The following is a 21,734-nucleotide window of genomic DNA, read 5'->3' as shown; positions in this document are numbered from 1 at the left end:
GATGTGTCCTTAATGACATCCCCTAACGTGAGCCAGTCAGAGCCAGACTGGAGCTGAGGACCTGCACAGAAGCCCCGCTCGCTGACCTGAGGTTACCTTTAGCTCTTTGTACTAATCTCTCCACTTATGGGTGGAGTTTTCCGCCAGTTTTTGAACATATGATGTATGCTCTAGCAAGTTGACATGGTAGGCATGCACAATTGAACCAAAATCGCCTATAGAAGCTCCCTGCTCCGCCCTCTAATGCACTGAATAAAAGCTTCCTGTACTAACCCCACAGAAAGATTGTGCTTTGAGAGCTATCTCCCTGTCTCCTTACTTGCCACAAGTAATAAAATGTCCTTTGCTTTCAATATTTCCATGGGCTGTGTTCAATTTGGTGTACCCCAAGTGGTAACCTCCCTGCCCCCCGAGTGTGGTTACACTTTCTTCCCATTCTATTCCTTTCCTATTACCTAAAATCAAGGGGCATCTTATAATAAAGAAATGTTCCAGGTCTACCTTCAAAAAATGCCCAGGTCTCTTTCTTTTTCTCAAAGGATGAATCTTCAGAAGGTTTGAGGGAAATCACTGTAAGACAAAAAAGAAGTGGCATAGCATGAAGTACATTAGCATATGGCCCCGGCCCACATTGTAACCCAAAATAGGCCATATGGTATGTATGGCACTTACATTTATGAAGTAATTCTTCCATTTGCAAAACCACATTTAATTATCACAACTCACACATTAAGGAGAGGTGCAATGACTCAATAACAGTGGAGCCACCAGTGGGGGGAAATTAGGTTATCATTGTTTAAAAGCCAATAAATGGCAAAGTTGGGACTTGGTATGGTAGAAGTCCACTTGCCCCACATACTAGCAAAATAAAGAATTTCCCAGTGGGAATTCCAAGAACCAAAACGATTTTAGTAGACATCTTTCTCTTTTTTTTTTTTAATGTTTATTTATGAGAGAGAGACAGCAGGAGTGGGGAAGAGGCAGAGAGAGAGGGAGACACATAATCCTAAGCAGGTTCCAGGCTCTGAGCCAGCAGCACAGAGCCCAACACGGGGCTCGAACCCACAAACCATGAGATCATGACCTGAGCTGAAGCTGGGTGCTTAATTGACTGAGCCACCCAGGTGCGCCTAGCGGACATCTTTCTAAAGTATAGTACACTTGCTGGGATGAGCACTGGGTGTTGTATGTAAGCCAGTTTGACAAGAAATTATATTAAAAGATTATTTTTAAAAATAAAAAATAAAAATAAATCATAGTGCACTTGCCTGGGTGTACCACTAGATAGAGGAGCCTGAAGTCATCTGATGACTCAGGGTCTGTGCTCTGAGCTCCATTCCATGAGAGACAGTCACACACACACTTTGTCTGCCCCGTTCAGGGATTATGTTTCCCCTGTAGAGTTGTGGAATGGTGTTCAGTGACTGACCGATGTCTCATTTACTGACTGCCTACCATGTGCCAAGCATCTTGTTGCTCTTGTAGCTGCATGTTATCATATTTAACTTAATTCCCTCTAGCGACCCTGGAAGATAAATACCATTTCTAAATTACTTTGTACACTTTTAGTCAGTGGGTGATCACTGAACTTGCTGCGCCTGCTTTCAACAGTCAGGGAAACAGAACTGAGCTACACAGTATAAAACCTTAAGCATCACACTAAAGAGGCTGGAACTATGGGAAGGTTCCATGCATAATAGTAATACAATTACAGGTAAAAATATAAAAGTTAACCTGACCAAAAAAAAAAAAAAAAAGTCAAGGAATGAAATTACTGTCTGATAGAACTTTCTGGGACATTGGAAATGTTTTACGTCCATTCTGTACATGTAGTAGCCACTGGCCACCTGTGGTTACTGAGAATGTGACACATGGCTAGTCTGTGTGGACCTGAAGAATTGAATTTTTAATTTTATTTAAATTTAAATTTTAAAAATGTTTTTAAGTTTATTTATTTTGAAAGAAAGTGCGCCAAGCTGGGGAGGGGCAGAGAGAGAGGGAAAAAGAGAATCCCAAGCAGGTTCCAAACAGCACTGTCAGCGCAGAGCCTGACATGGAGCTCCAGCCCACGAACTGTGAGATCATGACCTGAGCTGAGATCAAGACTGGATGCTTAAGCGACTGAGCCACTCAGGAATTAAATTTCAATTTAAATAAGCCTCATGTGGTCAGTGGCTGGAACATTGAAAAATATTAGAGAAGAGCATCTAGGACTTGAACAGAAAGAGGAGTTTGGAATGGAGACTGAATCCGTATGAAAGATAAGGTATATGGCAGAGATCATCTGAAACTTTACCTCTATTTATTACCCCTCCCAATAACTTTTGCATTATGTTGTCATATATTTCAATCTGAATTTTCTAACTTTTCACTTCTCTAGGTCTTGTACTGGGCATTTCCTATAGATCATTTTGAAAATCACCAATCCCCTTCATCTGTGTATAACCTGCTGTTAAACCCATATGTTAATTTTTTTTGAGGGAGAGAGAAAGCGCGCGTGCACGTGAGCGAGTGCAAACGGGAAAGGGGCAGAGGAAGAGGAAGAAAGAGAATCTTAAGCAGGCTCCATGCCCAGCACCGAGCACTAGCTCATGATCATGAGATCATGATCTGAGCCAAAGTCAAGAGTCAGACCCTTAACCAACTGAACCACTCAGGCACCCTTATTAATTACTTTTTATATTTAATTAATTTAAATGGTTTTTTTTTTATTATTTCTAGGAGAGATAGAGAGAGACAGCGTGAGCAGGGGAGGGTCAGAGAGAGAGGGAGTCACAGACTGAAACAGGCTCCAGGCTCTGAGCTGGCAGTCAGCACAGAGCCCGACGCGGGGCTCGAACCCACGAACCGTGAGATCATGACCTAAGCAAAAGTCGGACGCTTAACTGACTAAGCCACCCAGGCGCCCCTATATTTAATTAATTTAATTCATTTTTATACATCCCAGCTCTCAGATGAATTTCTCCAGCTTGCCACCTAATTTCTGAACCATATTAATCATATTATGTCAAGGCACATACCTGATACCTTTATATCTGCATCACCCATAGACTTGTTTCTGTTATCTATTTTTGCTTTTGATCCTGTCCCTTACTATGTCTGATAATTTTTTCACTGAATGTCAGATATTGTATATGGAAAAGCATGGAGATGTAAGGTAAAATATTATTTTCTGGGGTGCCTGGCTGGCTCTGTTAGTAGAGTGTGTGACTCTTGATCTCAGGATTATAGGTTTGAGCCCCGCATTGGGTATAGAGATTACTTAAAAAATAAAATCTTAAAAACTATTTCTTTTTAAATTTTGCTGGTAACAAGTTAGAATAACAGAATGAACATCTAATCCAATCAGGACTTTAACTGCCTACAGTCTGGGGCAGTTTTTTCTGTTTTCAGGTTTTATATGGTCTGGACTATCTCTGGTTTGCCCTAACTTGAGGGATCCTCAGTGAGAAGCCTACAGAGTACTTACCATGGCCCTTTCACTTGTTAAACTGGAAAAACTGTTTGCTTCCTAAGCATCCTGATGGATACTTTCTGCATAGCTTCTCTGAACTAGTGCTTAAGTATGTTTAAGTTAAGTATGTTAAGTTAACATACCATTAAGTATGTTAAGTTAAGTGTTTCCAACATTTGGGATCACTAACTACTCTTCTCTATGCTCTATTTATCTAGGCAGGCCTTCAGAGAACATTAGGATAGCTGAAACATGCATGTGCGTATATAATTATGTAATACAAATGTATTTATTAAATTAAACATGTAATTAGGATGGCTGAAATGCAAATTATTTTTCAGCTTTCGAATTTTTCTCGGAAGGCAGGCTTTGGTCTGCTATAAGCCAAGTCTGCCACAACTGAAGAACTCTCCCATTAGAACCTAAATTCCTTAAAACCAGAAACTGTATCTCCTACCTCTCTATCCCCATCATTTGGTAGACTGCCTGGCAGCAGATAAGTGCCTAGTAAATAAATGGAAAATCCATTTCTTTCTGACTGCCCCTCAAGCAATGAACTCTTAGCGTACATCTGGTCTTGCACACGATACTGGGTAAGTCCCATAATTTGTTCATCGTCATTCCTGCTTTATTTCCCCACCCACGGCTGACTGCCAGAGCGATCAGTCAGATTCTTTCCCTAAGAAGTTAAGCTAAGAAATATAGTATATATGGTTGTTGAGGGTGCTGGGGCTGAAAGAGCCTGTGGTCAGCCATGTTGGATAAACAGGCACATGGAATGGAGCAGAGGGCAGAACCCACAAGAGGAAAGTGGAGGTGAAGAGGGTCACAGGGCTGAGGACATGATCTTGCTGGAACACTAGGTCTCAAGAGGGCTGATAGACTATGGTTGCTATTCTCGCATTCTATGAGCTCCATCGCCTTAAGCTATCCTTACTTCTCTTCTGAATTAGCTTAAATGGGCTTTCAAAGCTTCAACTAATTGAGCCCAGGCTGGGATCAGCATATAAAGGCAACACTGAAAGGAAAAACAGATGATCTCCAAGGAGCTGAGTTTTCAGGAGATCGAGGGTGCCCAGCATCATCCAGGGCCTTACCACTCCAAATGTGATCAATGGACCAGCAGTACAGTGTCACCTGGGGGCTTGTCAGAAGTGCAGAATCACAAGGTACCCAGTCCAGACCTACTGGATCAGAATCTGCTTTTAAACCAGATACCCTGGGTCAATCATATGCACTTTAAAGTTTGAGATGCACTGGGGCACCTGGGTGCCTCAGTCGGTTAAGCATCCGATGTCAGCTCAGGTCATGATCTCACAGTTTGTGGGCTCAAGCCCCACGTCAGTCTCTGTGCTGACAGCTAGCTCAGAACCTGGAGCCTGCTTCACGTTCTGTAGCTCCCTCTCTCTCTGACCCTCCCCTGCTCACACCGCCTCTCTCTCAGAAATAAATAAAAACATTAAAAAACATCAAAAATAAATAAATAAAGTTTGAGATGCACTGATACACACCAGGTTGAAAACAATGAGTTGCCATTTGCTGGTTGTGTAAATTTGGGCAAGCTGCTTGATTTCCCAGTGCCTTAGTTTCACAAAGAGGGATGGTAAGTGCCCACTCGTAAGGGAGGTGTGAGAGTCAAATGGGTTAAAATATGTGAAGTGTGCCTGAGACCTAGGGATCCATATTTATCTACAATGATACTAGCTCCATAAGAAAGGGGATTTTTGTCTGTTTTATTATTTTATTCACTGTTCCAATTCCTGCACCTAAGTCAGCATGGTCCTTTGCCATCAGCCCTTTGTTTCAGTGTGTGAATCTTCAATCGTCCAAATGGTCCACAAGAAAGGGAACTTGTCCTTGTTGTCAAATGTCTACAGCGTCCTTGTTGTCAAATGTCTACAGCTCAAAAGGGCTGCCACCCTGCTAGCAAAAGCAGGTGCCTTCGGATCACCATTGATTCACTTTTTTTTTTTTTTTTCTTTTCAGAAACTGTGCGCCCTTGATGTAGTCGATAAGAATTGCTTTGCCTTATTTGGGATAAAAGATAACAAGGTCTCCCTAACCAGCTTACAGAGACATGCGTTCAAAGAGCCAACAAACAGATTCTGAGCTGTCAGGGCTCTAAGCAAGGAATTAATAGATGTTCCTCATTTTCCCCCAGTGCAACTGTTTTATGGGAAGATGTGGCAACTTTGTTTGCCTATGATGATCAGCAACTCTGGTCATAACTTTATCTGTTCCTATGAGAAAGAAAAATCTTGGGGCGCCTGGGTGGCTCAGTCTTGATCTTACGGTTGGGCTCTGCACTGGGCATGTAGCCTGCTTGGGATTCTCTCTCCCTCCCCCTCTGCACCCTCACCACAAAAAAAAATTGAATAAAGAAATAAATAAAAGAACTAAGCTTACACGTTAAAAAAAAGAAAAGAAAAGAAAAAAAGAAAAGAAAAAAGGAAAAGAAAAGAAAAGAAAAACCTTCACATGGACTCTTCTGGAACTTCAGAAAATTTCCTGAGCTTTTGCCATTAACTATCTGGTTTCAGCCGCTAATCCCATGCTATCTCAAAGCGAATTTGATACATGGTCAAGCCATGTGTCTGAGTTGATATGCTGTAAGGAAACATACTGTGGGACAAGGCCAGGCAGACAGAAGGGCTTTGTAATGGACAAGTGATGGATCGGCCGGCTACTGGCGCACCTCCTTCGTGACACAGCTACACACGCGGGTCAGAAATGTGTAACGGCCGCCCTGGACATGCTGAGTGGAAGAGGCCACTGCAGGGTCGATACGGAAGTGGATAAAATACTTCAAGGAAGCGTTTTGCTTGACCAAGGAAAGAGTGGCAAATTTTCCAGCCACAGATGATTCGTGTTGATCGAAGACTTTTCAGAAATGCAAATTCTTGATCATAGAGCACTTGTAATGGTTTCCGAGGAATTGAGCTATCAGAAGGCTGCAGCCTTTTAAAAAAGACTCAGCGAATCTATCACTTTCAACTGCGTTTGCCTTACCTGGTGATCCAGCTGGGAAGACAACTGGGGAGACAGCAATATGGAGCTTTTTATACTCAAAGTGCTGGTTCTTCCTAAGCATCAGCTCAGCAGAGCTCAAAGTCCTTACCTTCCGACAACTACTTATGATTGGGGGAGTTTCCAGCCTAATCCCGCAAAGATGAGGAATTCACATGCACTCAGTCAGCCTTTTAACCACTGGGTTGTCTTTTAGGGTCACGATGGGGTGAGAGGGGGGCCTTAGGCTCTGTGCTGGGCTTCCAAGGTTGGGAGGAGGAATATACTTCTGTCCCTTCCCTAAAGGGAGCGTGTTACTGCAGTAACCCTCCCTAACCCTCCCTCCACTCCCACATCCACTCACCTCCTACTCCCTAGGCAAGGGGGGTTGGCAGGAGCCCCTGATCCTGGGGAGCTTCTGACACACTGCCTTGCTCTAGGTGAGAGGAACATGGTCAAGCCCCTGCTCGAGGTAGCCTCTATCCTGTCACATGCTCCAAGACTGGGCTTTTAGCAAATTGCTAATGAAGGGATGGACAGTGTATGCCCCCTTGGGAAGTTCTCATTACCCCACCTGCTGGGAGTGACACGAACCCTGCTTCCTGAGGAGCCCCGCCTGTGGCCACTCCTGTGCACTCTCCTCTTCAATCCTACCTGCACGATCACTTCCACCCATGAGGTGTGGGTCCTGGGGCCCCCCTGCTGGGCCTGGGAGAGGGTGCCAAGGAAGGTAGCGCAACTGATCAGGAAAACAAGAGGAAGTCCAAATAATGAAGCCTCAGCACCAAGCCGCTTTTCTCAGTACAGCTTTATCTAGAAGAAAGTGGGCATTTCGATTTCTGTCTGACTCCAAGGCCCATTTATCCATCGGTTTGGGCTCATAGCGGAGAAAAGGAGTAAAGAGGACTCAAAGCAAAGTCGTCAACTGACCTACTGACTGCTTTGTCATTTCGTTGGGACCCTGGTGCCCAGTGGGAACAGCCTGTCTGATTTTCGGGTGAGGTGGTGGCCCCGATGAAAGAGCCGCAGGCTGGCTGGGGGCCTCCATCCAAAACATTAGAATCAGATGAAATCTAAAAAGGAGCAAGTTGTGAGATTCACTATATCTCGGCCCCTCTGGGAAGAACTGGTTGGAAGTGGCTACAGCATCAAACAGTCCAGAAGAATGTGGCGCAGAGGCACTGAGACGGACTGATCATATCAGCCTTGTGTCTGGAAAAAGCAGGCTGGGAAGAAAGAATCTCAGTCAAGCCCCCTGCGATGAGACCCGTGGGGAAACCATCACTCAAAAAGGTGTGAAAACCGAGAGCCTTGATTCCTGACTTGGACAGAATGTCCTGCCAACTCCCCTGGGGAAGGTGTGTTTCACAGGCTGTGGCAGACTGTGTCCCCTGAGTTTATGCCAAGACCCTGTGACAATGGCCTTCAGGCCGGGGTGCCTCCCACCCTCCTCCCTGGTCTCCTGTTTACCGATAATATTGGCATCCTTATCTGGACCTGCATTAAAGCCCGACCCTGTTGTCTGTAGAACAGGCGGCTGATGATTCTAAGGGCCCTGGAAAGGCTCCCTTTCTTCCAAAATGCTTTCTCATCTGCTCATTTGTGTGTCCAGCTCCTTTAACAAAGGATCCTACAATTAAGGAGCTTAAATTGCAACCTTGGGTTACATCCAAAGGAAGGTTCACAGCATACTTCTGATACAGAGAGCCTTCCAGAATGGAGGTGCTGATGGAGAGGAGTGTAGAGAGGGCCCTGGCCCAGCCAGGTACCTGAGGCGGCTTCAGGGAGCAAAAGCAAGGACACAGGAAAGCCCAGCCTGAGCCCGGGAGACACACCTCTGCCTTTCTACTTCCACTACTGGCCGGGCTGGGCTAAAGCATTCTCCCTGGTTACACAGGTTTCAATCACAGAGGCTGTTACCCTCATTTAGGGCCTGAAGACCAAGATTTCTAAAACTTTCAGTGTGCAGTAGAATTAACTGGGGCTCCTGCTAAAATGAACATTCTCAGCCATCGCCCCTGAGCTTCCAACTTGAGAAATCCAGGGAGGGCTTGAATGTGCATGATGAGGGAGCACATCTTTCGGAAAATCCTGAGTCTGGAGGCCCCAGGACTCCACTCAGAGAAGCCTGCCTCACACACTCGTAGTAGAGAGGCAGGGACAGAATCCAAGGAGGTGTAAGAGAGGGGATTCGAGTCATGAGGAGACAGACCCTGGGCCTCAATTTCTCGTCTAGTCCAGGGCAGGGTCCAGAGCTTGAAAACCAAAACAATGCCTCTTTGGTTTAATCCAGGGAAAACAAAAATAACTGCAGAAACTAAGGAGTAAGCCTGTCGCATGAATGTTGTTTACAAAAACTCCAAACAGGCCCCTTTAAATAGCATGTCTCAGGGCAAAAGAACAGTTTTCAAGAAAGGTACTTCCTAAGGCACAGGGTGTTCTAACGATAGATAGGTCTCCCCAGGTGGCTGACTCAAACTTGGAAACTGGAGAGAATCTGAGTCAGAGAGACCTTCCTCCAATGATCATGTCATGTTTCACACCCTCCTTCCCTGCAGAGTGTGTTCTCCTTCATCTTGGTCATTATCTGCCACCCCTAGCTGATGGGAAAGCGGCACGGCGACTGGGACTACATCTGTCTTCCTCACATCCTAGAACCCTTCTTGGCCCATTATAAGTCACGGTCTCTTTGAATGAACAAATGAATGGAATAAGCATGACCCCGTGGTGGGTCAAGACCTCCTCTAAAAGGAACTTGGTGCTGGGACCATGACATTGTCACATTCTGGAAGCCTGGGAAGACAGGCCAGGGAGGGACCTGCCCCACCCAGCCACCTCCCTGCATCCAGAAGCAACAGGCCACCAAGCCTGACTTCTCTGCAAAGTTCTGGCCTCAGAGCTACATCCTTTGGGCCTGCCGTGATTCATTCTATGGCCTCTGAGTCCTTAGTTTGTTATAGAATGGAGTCAGGAAGACCCAAGACCTTAAGCAGAAGATGATTCTTTAGTTCACTGGAGTTGAGAGGGGCAGCCATTTAAAGTTTTGGTCCAGGGCATGTAGACCTCACTGATTTGCACCCAGGGGGTGGGGAGTGGCAGGTAGGGGGTAGGAATCCAGACAGCAGACACCACCCTGCCTCAGTTTCCTTAGGCAACATCTTGCACACACCAATAGGAGAGAAAAATCTAAGAGGACCAGAAGAGGTTGGCGATATGAAGTACTCACAAGAAAAGATCCTTAAAGAAAATAAAGATGGGTCAATACTTTTGCTGTAAATTCAACAATGAATATACTCAGTTCACTATCCCTTCTTATTCAATGATGAGATGGTTTCCCAAGGAAAAAACTGTTAAAATGTAGCTGTGTCACCACTATTTATAACTGGATCAGCGTTCTCAGGGAAGGCCTGTAACCCCAGAGAGACACAGAGACTCTCTCTGTCTCTGTCCTTGGAAGTTGGCAGATTGCTTCACTTCCCCCTTGAGTCTCTAAGATTTGGGCCAAAGGCAGTCTCTCTTGGGGCTCAGACAAAGCCATGTATGTGAATAAGACCTCTGAGTGACCTACAGAGAGCAGTTAATGAGAAACGGAAGAGTCTATTTCAAGCCACCCTTCTTTTGCATCTTCTGTAAAATTCCAAAAAACAAAGCAAACAAAGCAAAAGAGCAAACAAACAAAAAAATCCCCATATTAAATAGACTTCCTATTATGACAAAGCAGTTGGAAAAGAAGGTCGCCTTCTGAGATGAAATCAGCTACAGAATACAAAGGCCGTGTATATATCCCCAAATAGCGGTTAGGAAATAATGACACTCAGGGCTTGGTAAGTAGCCCTCGGTCCAGATACGACTCCAGGACAGGTCTATATATTTTACTACCACCTTCCACTCCAGTTTACCAAAGAGCTTGGGCCACTCATTCATTCTTTCATTAAAAAAAAAAAAAAAAAAAAATCAGCCCTGAGCCCTTCTGTGTACCATGCGCCGTGTTAGGTGTGAGGGTACATTGAAGAAGAATCTGGCAGGGTCCCTGGAGTCAAGGTCCCTGGCCAGGTCTACCATGCTAAACTTGGCTCTTACCACTGCCCACCTCTGGCCCTCACCAACCACAAACACGCATCCAATTTCCTCGAGTTATCTATTCCTCTCTCCCTTGTCTAGCTTTGCTTAGCCTGTTTTGTCTCTCGACATGGCATGGCCCATCGCGATCATAACTCTCCTCGCCCTGTGGCCCAGTGGAATCCTGCATCTTCTAGGTGACCTTCTCATTTCCCCCAAGAATGTACCCTCTCTCACCCTTACTCTCATGCCACTGTCACCTTCGTGTACGGCCCATTCACACTCCCTTTTTATTAGCTCTCTCCATAATATCGATCAGATCTGTGCTCCTGTTGACATGTTTCTTCCTCCAGATTGTGAGGCTGGGGCCCTGAAAGGGTGGGGGTCAAACCTCTCCACTCGTCCCTCTCTTTAAGGAAGGCACAGTGGTAACAGGCTCATACATGGGGGCTTGAGAGAGGTTTGTTCAAGTCCTCACTCTCTTAAATTCTTCCAAGACCATGGCAGCTGGGAGGGAAGGTAGGCACACGGAAGAACTGTTTCAAGTGTAGTTTAAGTTACACTCCCGTTGTCAGTTTGTTCCCTTTGAGTATCTGGACCTGTTGACACTTTCAACATCATGATGTGTGCTTGCTTAATTAAGCAGTAGCACTAAGTGTTTAGTAAATCTCATTCCTAATTATCTGTTCCATGTCTCCGGAGAAAAAGGAATTATTTAATTTCTTCCACTGAAACTTGAAATACTGGTTGCCTGTGGTTGTACTTTCAGATCCAATCATTAAATTCCATCTAACATTTGGGGTTAAACAGATAAGAAATCACAATTTCATCTTTGCCCCCAAATACATTTAGGGTAACAGAGTTTCCCATTTGCTTAGCTCATTCCCCACATGTAAAGCTTATTCATATCATCTTAAGGCAAATAGCAATTTGGCTTATTAAAATACATTTTTTGGGGGTCAGACTGAATACTGATTAAACTGCAGGAGACAGCCTTTGCAAATTGCTTCTATTATTAGCATTTTCGCTGTTAATGAAGATGCCTCCATTTGAAAGCATGCAGATTCATTTCGGCCCAGAAGACCAGTGTGCTTCTGAGTCTGTCGGTGGCAGAGCTGGGCAAACAAGCCATCGAGGATAACTTTTTATGAAGCCAGGGGAATCAAAGCTACCATCCCTTAAGAGAAGAAGCCTAAAATGAATTGACCACATGACTCTTTTCAAACGTGGGGGATTCATGCTCACCGGCGGGAAGGGTCTTTGCATGCTGATCCCCGCAAACTGGCCTGTCTCAAAGCTCACCAGCCGTTAAGGGCATGTGGCACCCAGGTATGCCCTTCCTGCCCTTGACAGGAAGCCTCACAGACAGACCTTGGGGTTCATCTTGGAAATTCCTCTGTAGGCACCTGAAAAAAATCCAGGCTTAGGCGCTAGTCCAGCCTCTCACCCCTGCCCAGGGCCATCCTCATGGCTGAACTCTACAGGATCGACACACCCTGGGTGGGGGGAGCATACCAGATCAGCGTGCAGGGAGGGCAAGTCTGGGGACCATGGGGACATCAAGCTGGATGGAGAAGGCACAATGGCAGGGAGACTCCCAAAGTGTGGGAAGCAGAGGCAGCCTAGGGAGGTCAAAGGATGACTAAATAGAGCAGGGGATGAAACACAAGTGCAGGAACCCAGGACACAGGGTAGAGGGAGTAAAAGGCATGTGGAGGGGCTATAGGGACCCTAACATTCCAGTAATGGGAAGGCATTAGACTTCATACATGGACTGTATGCCTGATGCACAGCGAGTGGCCAGTCAACCCTCAGCGTGGAGAACAAACATAGAGTCAGGTACTCCTGTCTAAAGGGACAGAGTAAGGCAAACTTCTTCAGAAAATATCATTATTTGCAAAAAGAAAAAAAAAATTATCACAACTAGCCACACATTACTCTGTGTTAATTTTGGCCCCCTAAAATATCTAATCTTCACCTCATTTCAAAAGTGATTTTGGAATTTCCACTAAAAAGAATAGTTTGTCTCAGTCTCTAGTATGTATTATGCTCTCTGTTTTTAGGACAGAAATACTTATATTAAATTGGTGGACCCAACGCCTTAAAAAGCAAAATTATTAGCTATTTCTTTTGACCTAAGGGCATGGAGAATCAAGAAGGGTGGAAAATCCTTGCCCTAGTGTATCTAGTCAGAAAACTCTGAACACCCCAAGCATAAATAAGTCACTCCCTTAGAGAGAGACACCTCACTGAGCCTCTCCATCTCCTACTGGGAGGTGCCCCCAAACCTCTGCTCATACTCTTGTATTTCCATCTTGATTTCCTGGTTCTGTCACCTGCAACCTTTTTATATCTCCACAGTGCTGGGTACAGGGCCCTTGGGACTCCATCTCCCTGCTGCTCCTGGGGTCCGGCAGGACCTTTCGCTGCTATTTGCCTCATCGTATCTCACGTGCAGTGAGGCCCACATCTGCATCTCACCTGCTCGTGATGAATGAGTGAGAAGATGCTATCTAGAGATGACTGTCATTGGAGCAGAAGATACAAGGCTCGCTGGGCCCCTGGGGACCAAGGTGAAGGCACTGGTCCCCACCTAGGACACTGGCTCCTCTGGATTTCCCACAGACCGACCTTCTGGGCTCCGGGCAAAGAGCTGCTGTTCCTTCATCCTGTGATGCTGCCTTTCTACTCAGAACATTTTGCCTTTTCCATGCAGGCAACGCACTGGCCTGGAAGACCCCAGACCAACACCATGCCGAGCTAGCTCCTTCTGTTTGCCCTAAATGTTGGTGTTTTCTAGAGCTCCACCCCCCACCCCTGCCTTTTGGGATGCTCATGTAGCCCCAAGGTTACAGCTTCCTGACTAGGATATCAGTTCTCACTTGCTGGATGAGACAGGAGCTTCAGCTCCACATACCTGTGTCCCCACGAGGGATGAGTGCAGGGTGGGTCCAGGCATCTCGCTCTCCATTCTGAATGTCCTCTGTGGACTAGCTGCGGGCACCATTCTGCTTATTCTACTGGGTTAGGCCTCTGGGGGCCATCCGCCAGCTCTTGCCCATACCCTGGTGATAACTAGAGACTTCTCGTCTGACATCTTCATGCCCCTCTATCCCTACTGCCGAATGTAGTCCTCCATCATTTTAAGCCTGGGTGACGACAAAGTGCTGCCTCCTCAACCTCTAGTCTGTTCCCCCCAAACCCATGCCCTGAGCAGCCAACACAGGGATCTGTCTGGAGACTTAAATGCTTCATGGGTTTTCCAAGGCTTAAAGCAGAGATCCCCCCAAGCTGCCTGATGATAAAAAAAAACAAAACAAACAAAAAAAAAACCTAGGCTTCCTGTTAAATCTCCAGATTCCAACCCAGACCTAATAGACTGGAATCCCCTGGGCAGATGCTTGGGAATCTGCATGTTAATAATGGCTCTGGTGATTCTTATCATTAGGCAAGGTTGAGAATAGTCTACAGAATCAAGTGTAAATTCCTTAGTATTCAGTACAAGCCCCTCCACCCTCAGCCCTGCCTGCCTCCCTTAACCAAGGTTATCACCCCTACCCCAGCTCAGACTCCAGCCGTCCTGACGCACATACTGAGATGCCACTTCCTTCTAGTTCCTGCCCTGCAGAAATGGCACTGCCTTATTCCTCATCCTTAGAGGCTCTGCTAGGTGTTGAAATAATACCCTGTGCACACCTTGATCATTGTACACACACCGTAACATCATATCTGCCACCCCTACAGACAGATCCTCCCATGTTTACCCAAGGGTCCAGCACAGTAAGATCCTGGTACAGAGCAGGTGCTCAGTAAAATGCCCACCGAGAGAAGGGCTAAATCAGTGCCCCCCGCAGGCTGAACACTGTACTCAACGTGTTATTTTCTGATGCAATTTGTTCACTAAGCCCAGCAAAGCTTCCTCGGCTGAACTGATCACATCTCTGGAGGCTGCCACTCATTTCCTTATCAGGTTTGCCCCTCTTCTCTAGTTTGAATCGATCTTTCTGGAAATGAGGTTCCCAAAACAGACCACTGTAGTCCCCATTAGTCTCACCAGTGCGGTACACACGACACAACCTCCTTCCTTCCTGGGGACACCAGCCCAATTTGTACGTGGACGGAAATAACACCGGCTGTTCGTGCTGCCCTATCACATTGCAGACACATGCCTAATTCACTGCCACTGTCACCAAGGTCCCTTCACAACAGCCTCTTAGCCTCCCGTTGATGATCCAACAGCGCCTGCGATACTTTTTCCCCAAATGTGTTGCTCTGCCATTTTCCAAATTGAATCTCATTCTGTTATTTCCTGCCTGTATTTCTTACCTCTCTGGATTCATTTTTGTTATGTTTTTACTCTTCGCTGACATTAAAAAACATTTCGCAATTTTGTGTTTTCTCTAAAGTTCATTAGGGTGATGTGTGCTCCTTCTTCAATGTCACTGATTAAACAATGAAATGAAATCAAACCTAACGTTGACCCTCTTGGTTTCTACTGGAAACTTCTCCAGAGGGTCCCAATGACATGTGTCACTTAGTACGTTTTGATCCATTTTCTTTGCAGGCAGGGCTTCTTGCTTGGCAAAATGCTCATACAGCCCAAGCAATTGAGTAATCTGCACAACATTCTTTACCTTTCCTTCTACCTCCGTGTAATAAAAATAACATTGACAAGTTCATCTGCTATGACAGTTTCTCTAAGACAAGCTGAGCGTGATTCCACTGTCATCCAGAGGGTCACACATTTTCAATTTTATCATGCTTTTCAATGTCATATAGTGTTGTGCCTCCATTTTCATTATTTATCGTATCGTGTCGTACCACACAGCACCCACATCCCCGCAGTCAGAAGCCCCTCCCACAGTCTCATACATATGTGCTTCGCAGATATCTCCAATGTATGACTTCCCTACTCTTCAAAATCCCCATTTTCCATCACATTTTAATAAAATGTATAGTTATGGGGCGTCTAAGTGGCTCAGTCGGTTAAACATCTGACTTTGGCTCAGGTCATGATCTCACAGCCTGTGAGTTTGAGTCCCGCGTCGGGCTCTGTGCTGACAGCTCAGAGCCTAGAGCCTGCTTCAGATCCTGCACCTCCCTCTCTCTCTACTCCTACCCGGCTCATGCTCTGTCTCTCTCTCTCCTTCAAAGGTAAGTAAACATTAAAATTTTTAAAAATAAATAAATAAAATAATATGCGTAGTTAAAACATAAAATGGCAAATTATGCTTTGCCTCAAATTAATACAACTTACATTTTTTTAGCCAACTTACAGAGATGTCTTCAGGAAAAAAGAAAGCCAAGAAAAATTCATATGTTAGTGCAGATTTTTTTCCCAATAACTTGTTACTTATTTTTTTACAACATATACATGCTCAAGGACTTACTCCAAATTTGGGGAAACAAAATGTATAGAGCAAAGTAAAGTAAATTACAATTCAGATATTGGGTAAAGTTGGTTATTTGGTTTGGTCTTGGTTTTTTTTTTTTCGTTTTTTTTTTTAATTTTGTATGACATTTATAGAGCGTTTTATAAGCATATGGATAATGAGCTGGACTTTGTAAGGAGCCACCACCTTAGGGATGCAGCATGGATGTAATAGGCTCACACAGAATTCCCTGAACACCGCTTCTAACTCCATCCCTTTTTCTCCCCTTCAAAAGATCAGATCAAAGCATCAGTGATATGGACTGACAGATGATAACACTTGACTCCACTATCATATATATAAACAATTTAAAGATGCTAGACTTTGGGGCACATGGGTGGCTCAGTCGGTTCAGCGTCTGGCTTCGGCTCAGGTCATGGTCTCACATTTCCTGAGTTCAAGCTCCATGTAGGGCTCTGTGCTCACAGCTCAGAGCCCGGAACCTGCTTCAGAATCTGTGTCTCCCTCTCTCTCTCCCCCTCTCCCCCTCGCGCTTTGTCTGTCTCTATCTCTTTCTCAAAAATAAAAAAAACATTTTAAAAAAATGTTTAAAGATGCTAGATGTTAATCGAAGTTCATGAAAATTTAGTTGTGGTACTGCATTAATATCCATGAACTACATTTATTCAACAACTTAGCAAGTGGGCTTTCCCAGTAATAACCTCTTCAACCGAAGGCCCGCTGATCACATGTCTGTCCCTTTCCTCCTCAGAGAGAACATCTGACCTTTCTTAAGTGGTGACCATTCACAGGTAAGAAAGAACTCCAGTTAAAGAAAAGTGAGATGTCCTGGAGTATAGGAAAGATACCCAATGCTAGAGGCATGCCAAGTGCCTTGGAGACAAGGATTCTGAGGCCCCTGTCTGGAAGAGCATATGTTGGGATGAAGTTGCCCTAGGCCCTAATCTCCTTGCAATTTCCCTATTTCAAAATGAAGGCTCTTTGAGTATCTGCTTGCCCATTGGTAGCTTTCCTTTCTGAGCCACCACCTGTTTTACAGAACACGAACTTGCAGGAAACCTCAGCACCCTCTGATAATCCATTTCTCTAGCCCACCTTGCAGGTGCTACACTGAATCAGGAAGCCAGAAGCCACGAACTTGAAATGAGTGGCAACTTACAACCAGTTTGCTCCTGCAAAGACCAGACCAGACTAGTCAGAGCCAGTGCGGCCCACAGCCCTGACCTCTCACCTTTTCCCGTCTTTATAATGCTAAAAATCACACCCAAGAATAGAGACAGAACAGGCAAATAAAACTTACTGTGTGTGAAGGAGCATGTTCTGTCCACTGCACCTGCACATTTCCCCACCTTTACATGCTTAGACATGGCTCCTCTCCTGCCTCAGCCACTCTAAACTCTTTCCCTGCCACTGTTCGGGGAGCATCCTGGTATCCCTCTTTCTAAGGCTGTCTGCCTCGTGCCCATGCATGAGCTTGCAGCAAACGCTATCTATGCCATCCTTGGCCTCGCATCTGCTTCTTCCTGGGAGTCAGAGAACCCTGAAGTCAGTAACACCTTGATTTAAAAAAAAAAAAGTAGGAAAGTAGGTTTTAAAACTTTAGGCTATCTCTGACAAGCTTCTAGAATGGATTAATTATTATTATTATTAATTATTATTATTAAGAGTTTTTAGACTGGTTTTAGGTTCAGAGCAAAATTGAGGGGAAGGTACAGAGATTTTCCAGACACCCCCAACCCCTACGCATACACAGTCTCCTCCACTGTCAATGCCCTCTCCCCACCAGAGGAATACATTTGTTACAACAGATGACCCTATAATGACACATAATAACCACCCAGAGTCTATTGTTTACCTTACGGTTCACCCTTGGTACGGTATGTTCTATGGGTTTGGACAAATTAATGACAGGTATCCACCATTATAGTACCATACAGAATGTTTTCATTGCTATAAAAATCCCCTGTGCTGTACCTATTCATCCCTCCCTCCCAACCCCTGGCAACCATTAATCTTTTTACTATCTCCGTATTTTTGCCTTTTCTGGAATGTCGTATGGTCAGAATCATACAGTATGCAGCTTTTCAGACTGCCTTCATTCACTGTGTAACATGCATTTAAGGTTCCTCCAGGTCTTCATGGCCTGATAGGTCATTTCTTTAGAATGGAATTTTAAAAGGGTTTTAAGAAATTTAAAAAGGAAAAGGTAAATTACTAAGACACATTGTCAGGCAAATCCCAATGGCTTTTCTGAAAGGCTTTCTAGTAGGGATGGTGAAAAATAGTCACAGATACCTCAATGCTGTTTTTTTAGTAGAGCAACTGACAGTCACTAGCAGTGGCCATGTGGGCTAGATGGGAAAATATGGTCAAGAAAAAAGCCCAATGGTAAAATTAAAACTCCCAGCACCGTCAACAAGAAGAGTACAGGTAGAGGACTCCCTACGGGCCAATGCAGTAAGGTCACCAAAAATAAAGAGATATCAACTTGCAGACATCCTTGAGAAGTAACTGAAAAAGTCTCTATCTGAGAAAATAAGATAACTTATTATGTTGCCAAATACAAGTCAACAACCTTTCTATAAATCAGCATTATCCAACTTAAAAGAGGTGCATGTGTGTGCATGTGGGGAGAAGGGACAGATCCCACTTACAAGCAGGCAATACCGAGAAATAAACATGAAAAAAATTTTCAAGACTCACATTAAGACATCTTTACTTATATTGATTATAAATAAATCAGCCTGCATGTCTGAAAGAACACAGCAGTGTCTGGATAGGAACATTTAAAATCATAAAGACATATAAGATGTACATACCCACCCAAAGTAATTTATAAAGTCAGTTAAATCCCAATAAAATCAAACCCCAACATAATTTCTACAAAACTAAGGAAGAGCAGCTGAAGAAAAAACAAAATGAGACTGGGCAAGACATTTATTTTAAAACTAATCAGGGGCAGCTGGGTGGCCCAGTTGGTTAGGCGTCTGACTTCGGCTCAGGTCATGATCTCACGGTTCGTGGGTTCGAGCCCCACATGGGGCTCTGTGCTGACAGCTCAGAGCCTGGAACCTGTTTCAGATTCTGTGTCTCCCTCTCTCTCTGATCCTCCCCTGCTCACGCTGTCTCTCTCTCTCAGAAATAAATAAAACATTAAAAAAATTTTTTTTAACTAATCAGACTTGCCCTATTCTCTAATAATTAAAATCATGCTGTATTTGGTGAGGTATAGAGTTTACATTTAAATGTAGGAATTTAACTCATGAAAATGTAACTTTTCGAAACAGGGAAATTTTATCTGTTCAATAGATAACGTAGGGAACAACAAGATAGCCATTTTGAAACAAAAAGTAAGTTAACTATTCCACACCATATACAAAAATGGATTCCAAAGAGATAAAGGAGTAAAATTTTCTTTTAATCCTTTAAAAATATTAAAGAAAAGTATAGAAAACATTTATAAGCTTGAAGTGGGAAATACCTTCCTAGATAATATAGGAAACCAAGGTACCATGTGCAATTTATTGAATAAATTACATCTCAATAAAAAATATGACTGGAACGGTTCAGTGTCAAGTTTGGCTCAGGTCATATCTCACGGTTTGTGAGTTTGAGCTCTGTGTCGGGCTCTGTGCTGACAGCTCAGAGCCTGGAACCTACTTCAGATTCTGTGTCTCCCTCTCTCTCTGCCCCTCCCTTGCTCATGCTCTGTCTCTCTCTCTTGAAAATAAATAAACACTTAAAAAATATATGACTGAAAAAAGGAATATCTAAAGGGAAAAAATGGCAAATCTAATGACATAAATAACTGAAAATGTAAAATATCCATATGGAATAAAAACCCATAAACACAGTTAAGATCAAATAACACATAGGAAAAAAAATATATATATATGTATGAAAAAGACAGCAACCAAAAAACAGGTAAAGGTTATAGACAGGTAGTTGACCAAAGAAATCTTTTTAAACAGTCAATAAACATATAATGAGATGTTCAACCTCACTACCTCACTAATAATTGAATACAATAATTGAAATTAAGTTGTATTGAATATAATAATCAAAATTAAAACAACAATGAAATATTATTTTTCCCTTTATAGTGATAAATAATGAAAAAGATTAATAATATCCATTGGTAATGGGGCTTCAGAGAAATAGACTATTGTGCAATGAGAGAATATAAATTTCCAAAATCTTTTTGGAGAGCATACAGGCATTGTCTATTAAAGATTTAAATATGCGTAGCCTTAGGCCCAGCAACTCTCTTTTCAGAAATCTAACCAACAGAAGCACTTGAAAATGTGTAGAAGGATGTTCACTGAAGCATTTGGTGTGTTAATGAAAAATTGCAACTTTCTTAAGACTTCAGCACTAGGGAAATGATGGCATGCAGTTTGGTGTTGTCTGGCTACGTAATACCAGTTACAAGGAAGTATGAATACTGTCATAAACAATGCTTGTAAAGCATGAAGTATAGTGTTGTTAGAAAACATGTGTGTCGATGTGCACTGAATGCCCACAGAAGAGGGACTTGAAAGATGTAAACCACACAATTGCCAATGATGACTTCCGGGATGGCAGTGAAACTGGGGATATGATGGTATAAGATAGATCTCTGTGTGCTAGCATACGCAAAGAAGTCCTGATGAAAGAGGAAGGATGGACAAAGGCCTCGAATATCATGTATGATTGGAATAGGCCAAGGGACAGAGAGGTGACTTCTCCAGAGAAGATGACATTATCAAGTCATGCCTTCTTCAAAGTCATCCATGGCAAGAAAGGCTATCAAAATGCATTTCATTAATTCATCAAGTACTTATTAAGGGTCAACTGTATACCAAGCACTCAAAGTCATTATCATCATCATCATCATCTCTGAAAAGTCTATATTACATAGCCCAATCCATGGGAAAAAGGCATGTTCACTGCTGGTGGGTATATAGATTCATTAACTACTCTAGAGGTCAATTCACCTCCTTAAATCGTATCAATAATTTAAGTTATACCAATCGTTAAATTGAGCATACCTTTGGACCCAGCAATCTTATTTCCAAGACTTTATTCTTTTTTTTTTCTTTTACAAATAGTTTATTGTCAAATTAGTTTCCACATAACACTCAGTGCTCATCCCCACAAGTGTCTTCCTCCATGCCCATCCCCCCTCCCCCCCACATCCATCAGTCCTCAGTTTTTGTCAGCATTCAAGAGTCTCTCATGGTTTGCCTCTCTCCCTTTCCCCCACCATTTCCGCCCTTCTTCTCCCCCTTGTTCCTCCGTCAAGTTCCTCCTAATCCTCCTATACGTGCAAACATATGATATTTGTCCTTCTCTGCCTGACTTATTTCGCTCAGCATAACACCCTCAAGGTCCATCCATGTTGCTACACATGGCCAGATTTCATTGTTTCTCATTGCCATGTAGTATTCCATGGTATAGATAAACCACATCTTCTTGATCCATTCATCTGTTGATGGACACTTAGGCTCTTTCCATGTTTTAGCTATTGTGGAGAGTGCTGCTATGAACATTGGGGTACATGTGCTCCTATGCCTCAGCATTTCTGTATCCCTTGGGTAAATTCCTAGCAGTGCTATTGCTGGGTCATAAGGGAGTTCTATTGTTAGTTTCCTGAGGAACCTCCACACTGTTTTCCAGAGGGGCTGTACCAGTTTACATTCCCACCAACAGTGTAGGAGGGTGCCCGTTTCTCCACATCCTCGCCAGCATCTAGAGTTCTCTGATTTGCTCATTTTAGCCACTCTGACTGGCGTGAGGTGGTATCTCAGTGTGGTTTTGATTTGTATTTCCCTGATGAGGAG

At 43.8% G+C, this 21,734-nt stretch overlaps 1 protein-coding gene across 1 annotated transcript in view; it reads right to left on the bottom strand.

Moving 5' to 3' along the window:
- The window catches only part of VSTM4 (V-set and transmembrane domain containing 4), a 108,393-nt gene that overhangs the window by 72,564 nt on the left and 14,095 nt on the right, over positions 1 to 21,734 (bottom strand). Inside the window, exon 3 of the mRNA XM_039233654.1 lies at positions 502 to 570. Within this exon, the coding sequence (XP_039089585.1) occupies positions 502 to 570 (69 nt within the window). The remainder of the gene's footprint in view (positions 1 to 501; positions 571 to 21,734) is intronic.

Source organism: Hyaena hyaena, unplaced genomic scaffold (genome assembly GCF_003009895.1).
Source record: "Hyaena hyaena isolate Hyena2069 unplaced genomic scaffold, ASM300989v1 scaffold_78, whole genome shotgun sequence".
Lineage (NCBI taxonomy): Eukaryota > Metazoa > Chordata > Mammalia > Carnivora > Hyaenidae > Hyaena > Hyaena hyaena.
This window is presented reverse-complemented; position numbering and strand designations above follow the sequence as displayed.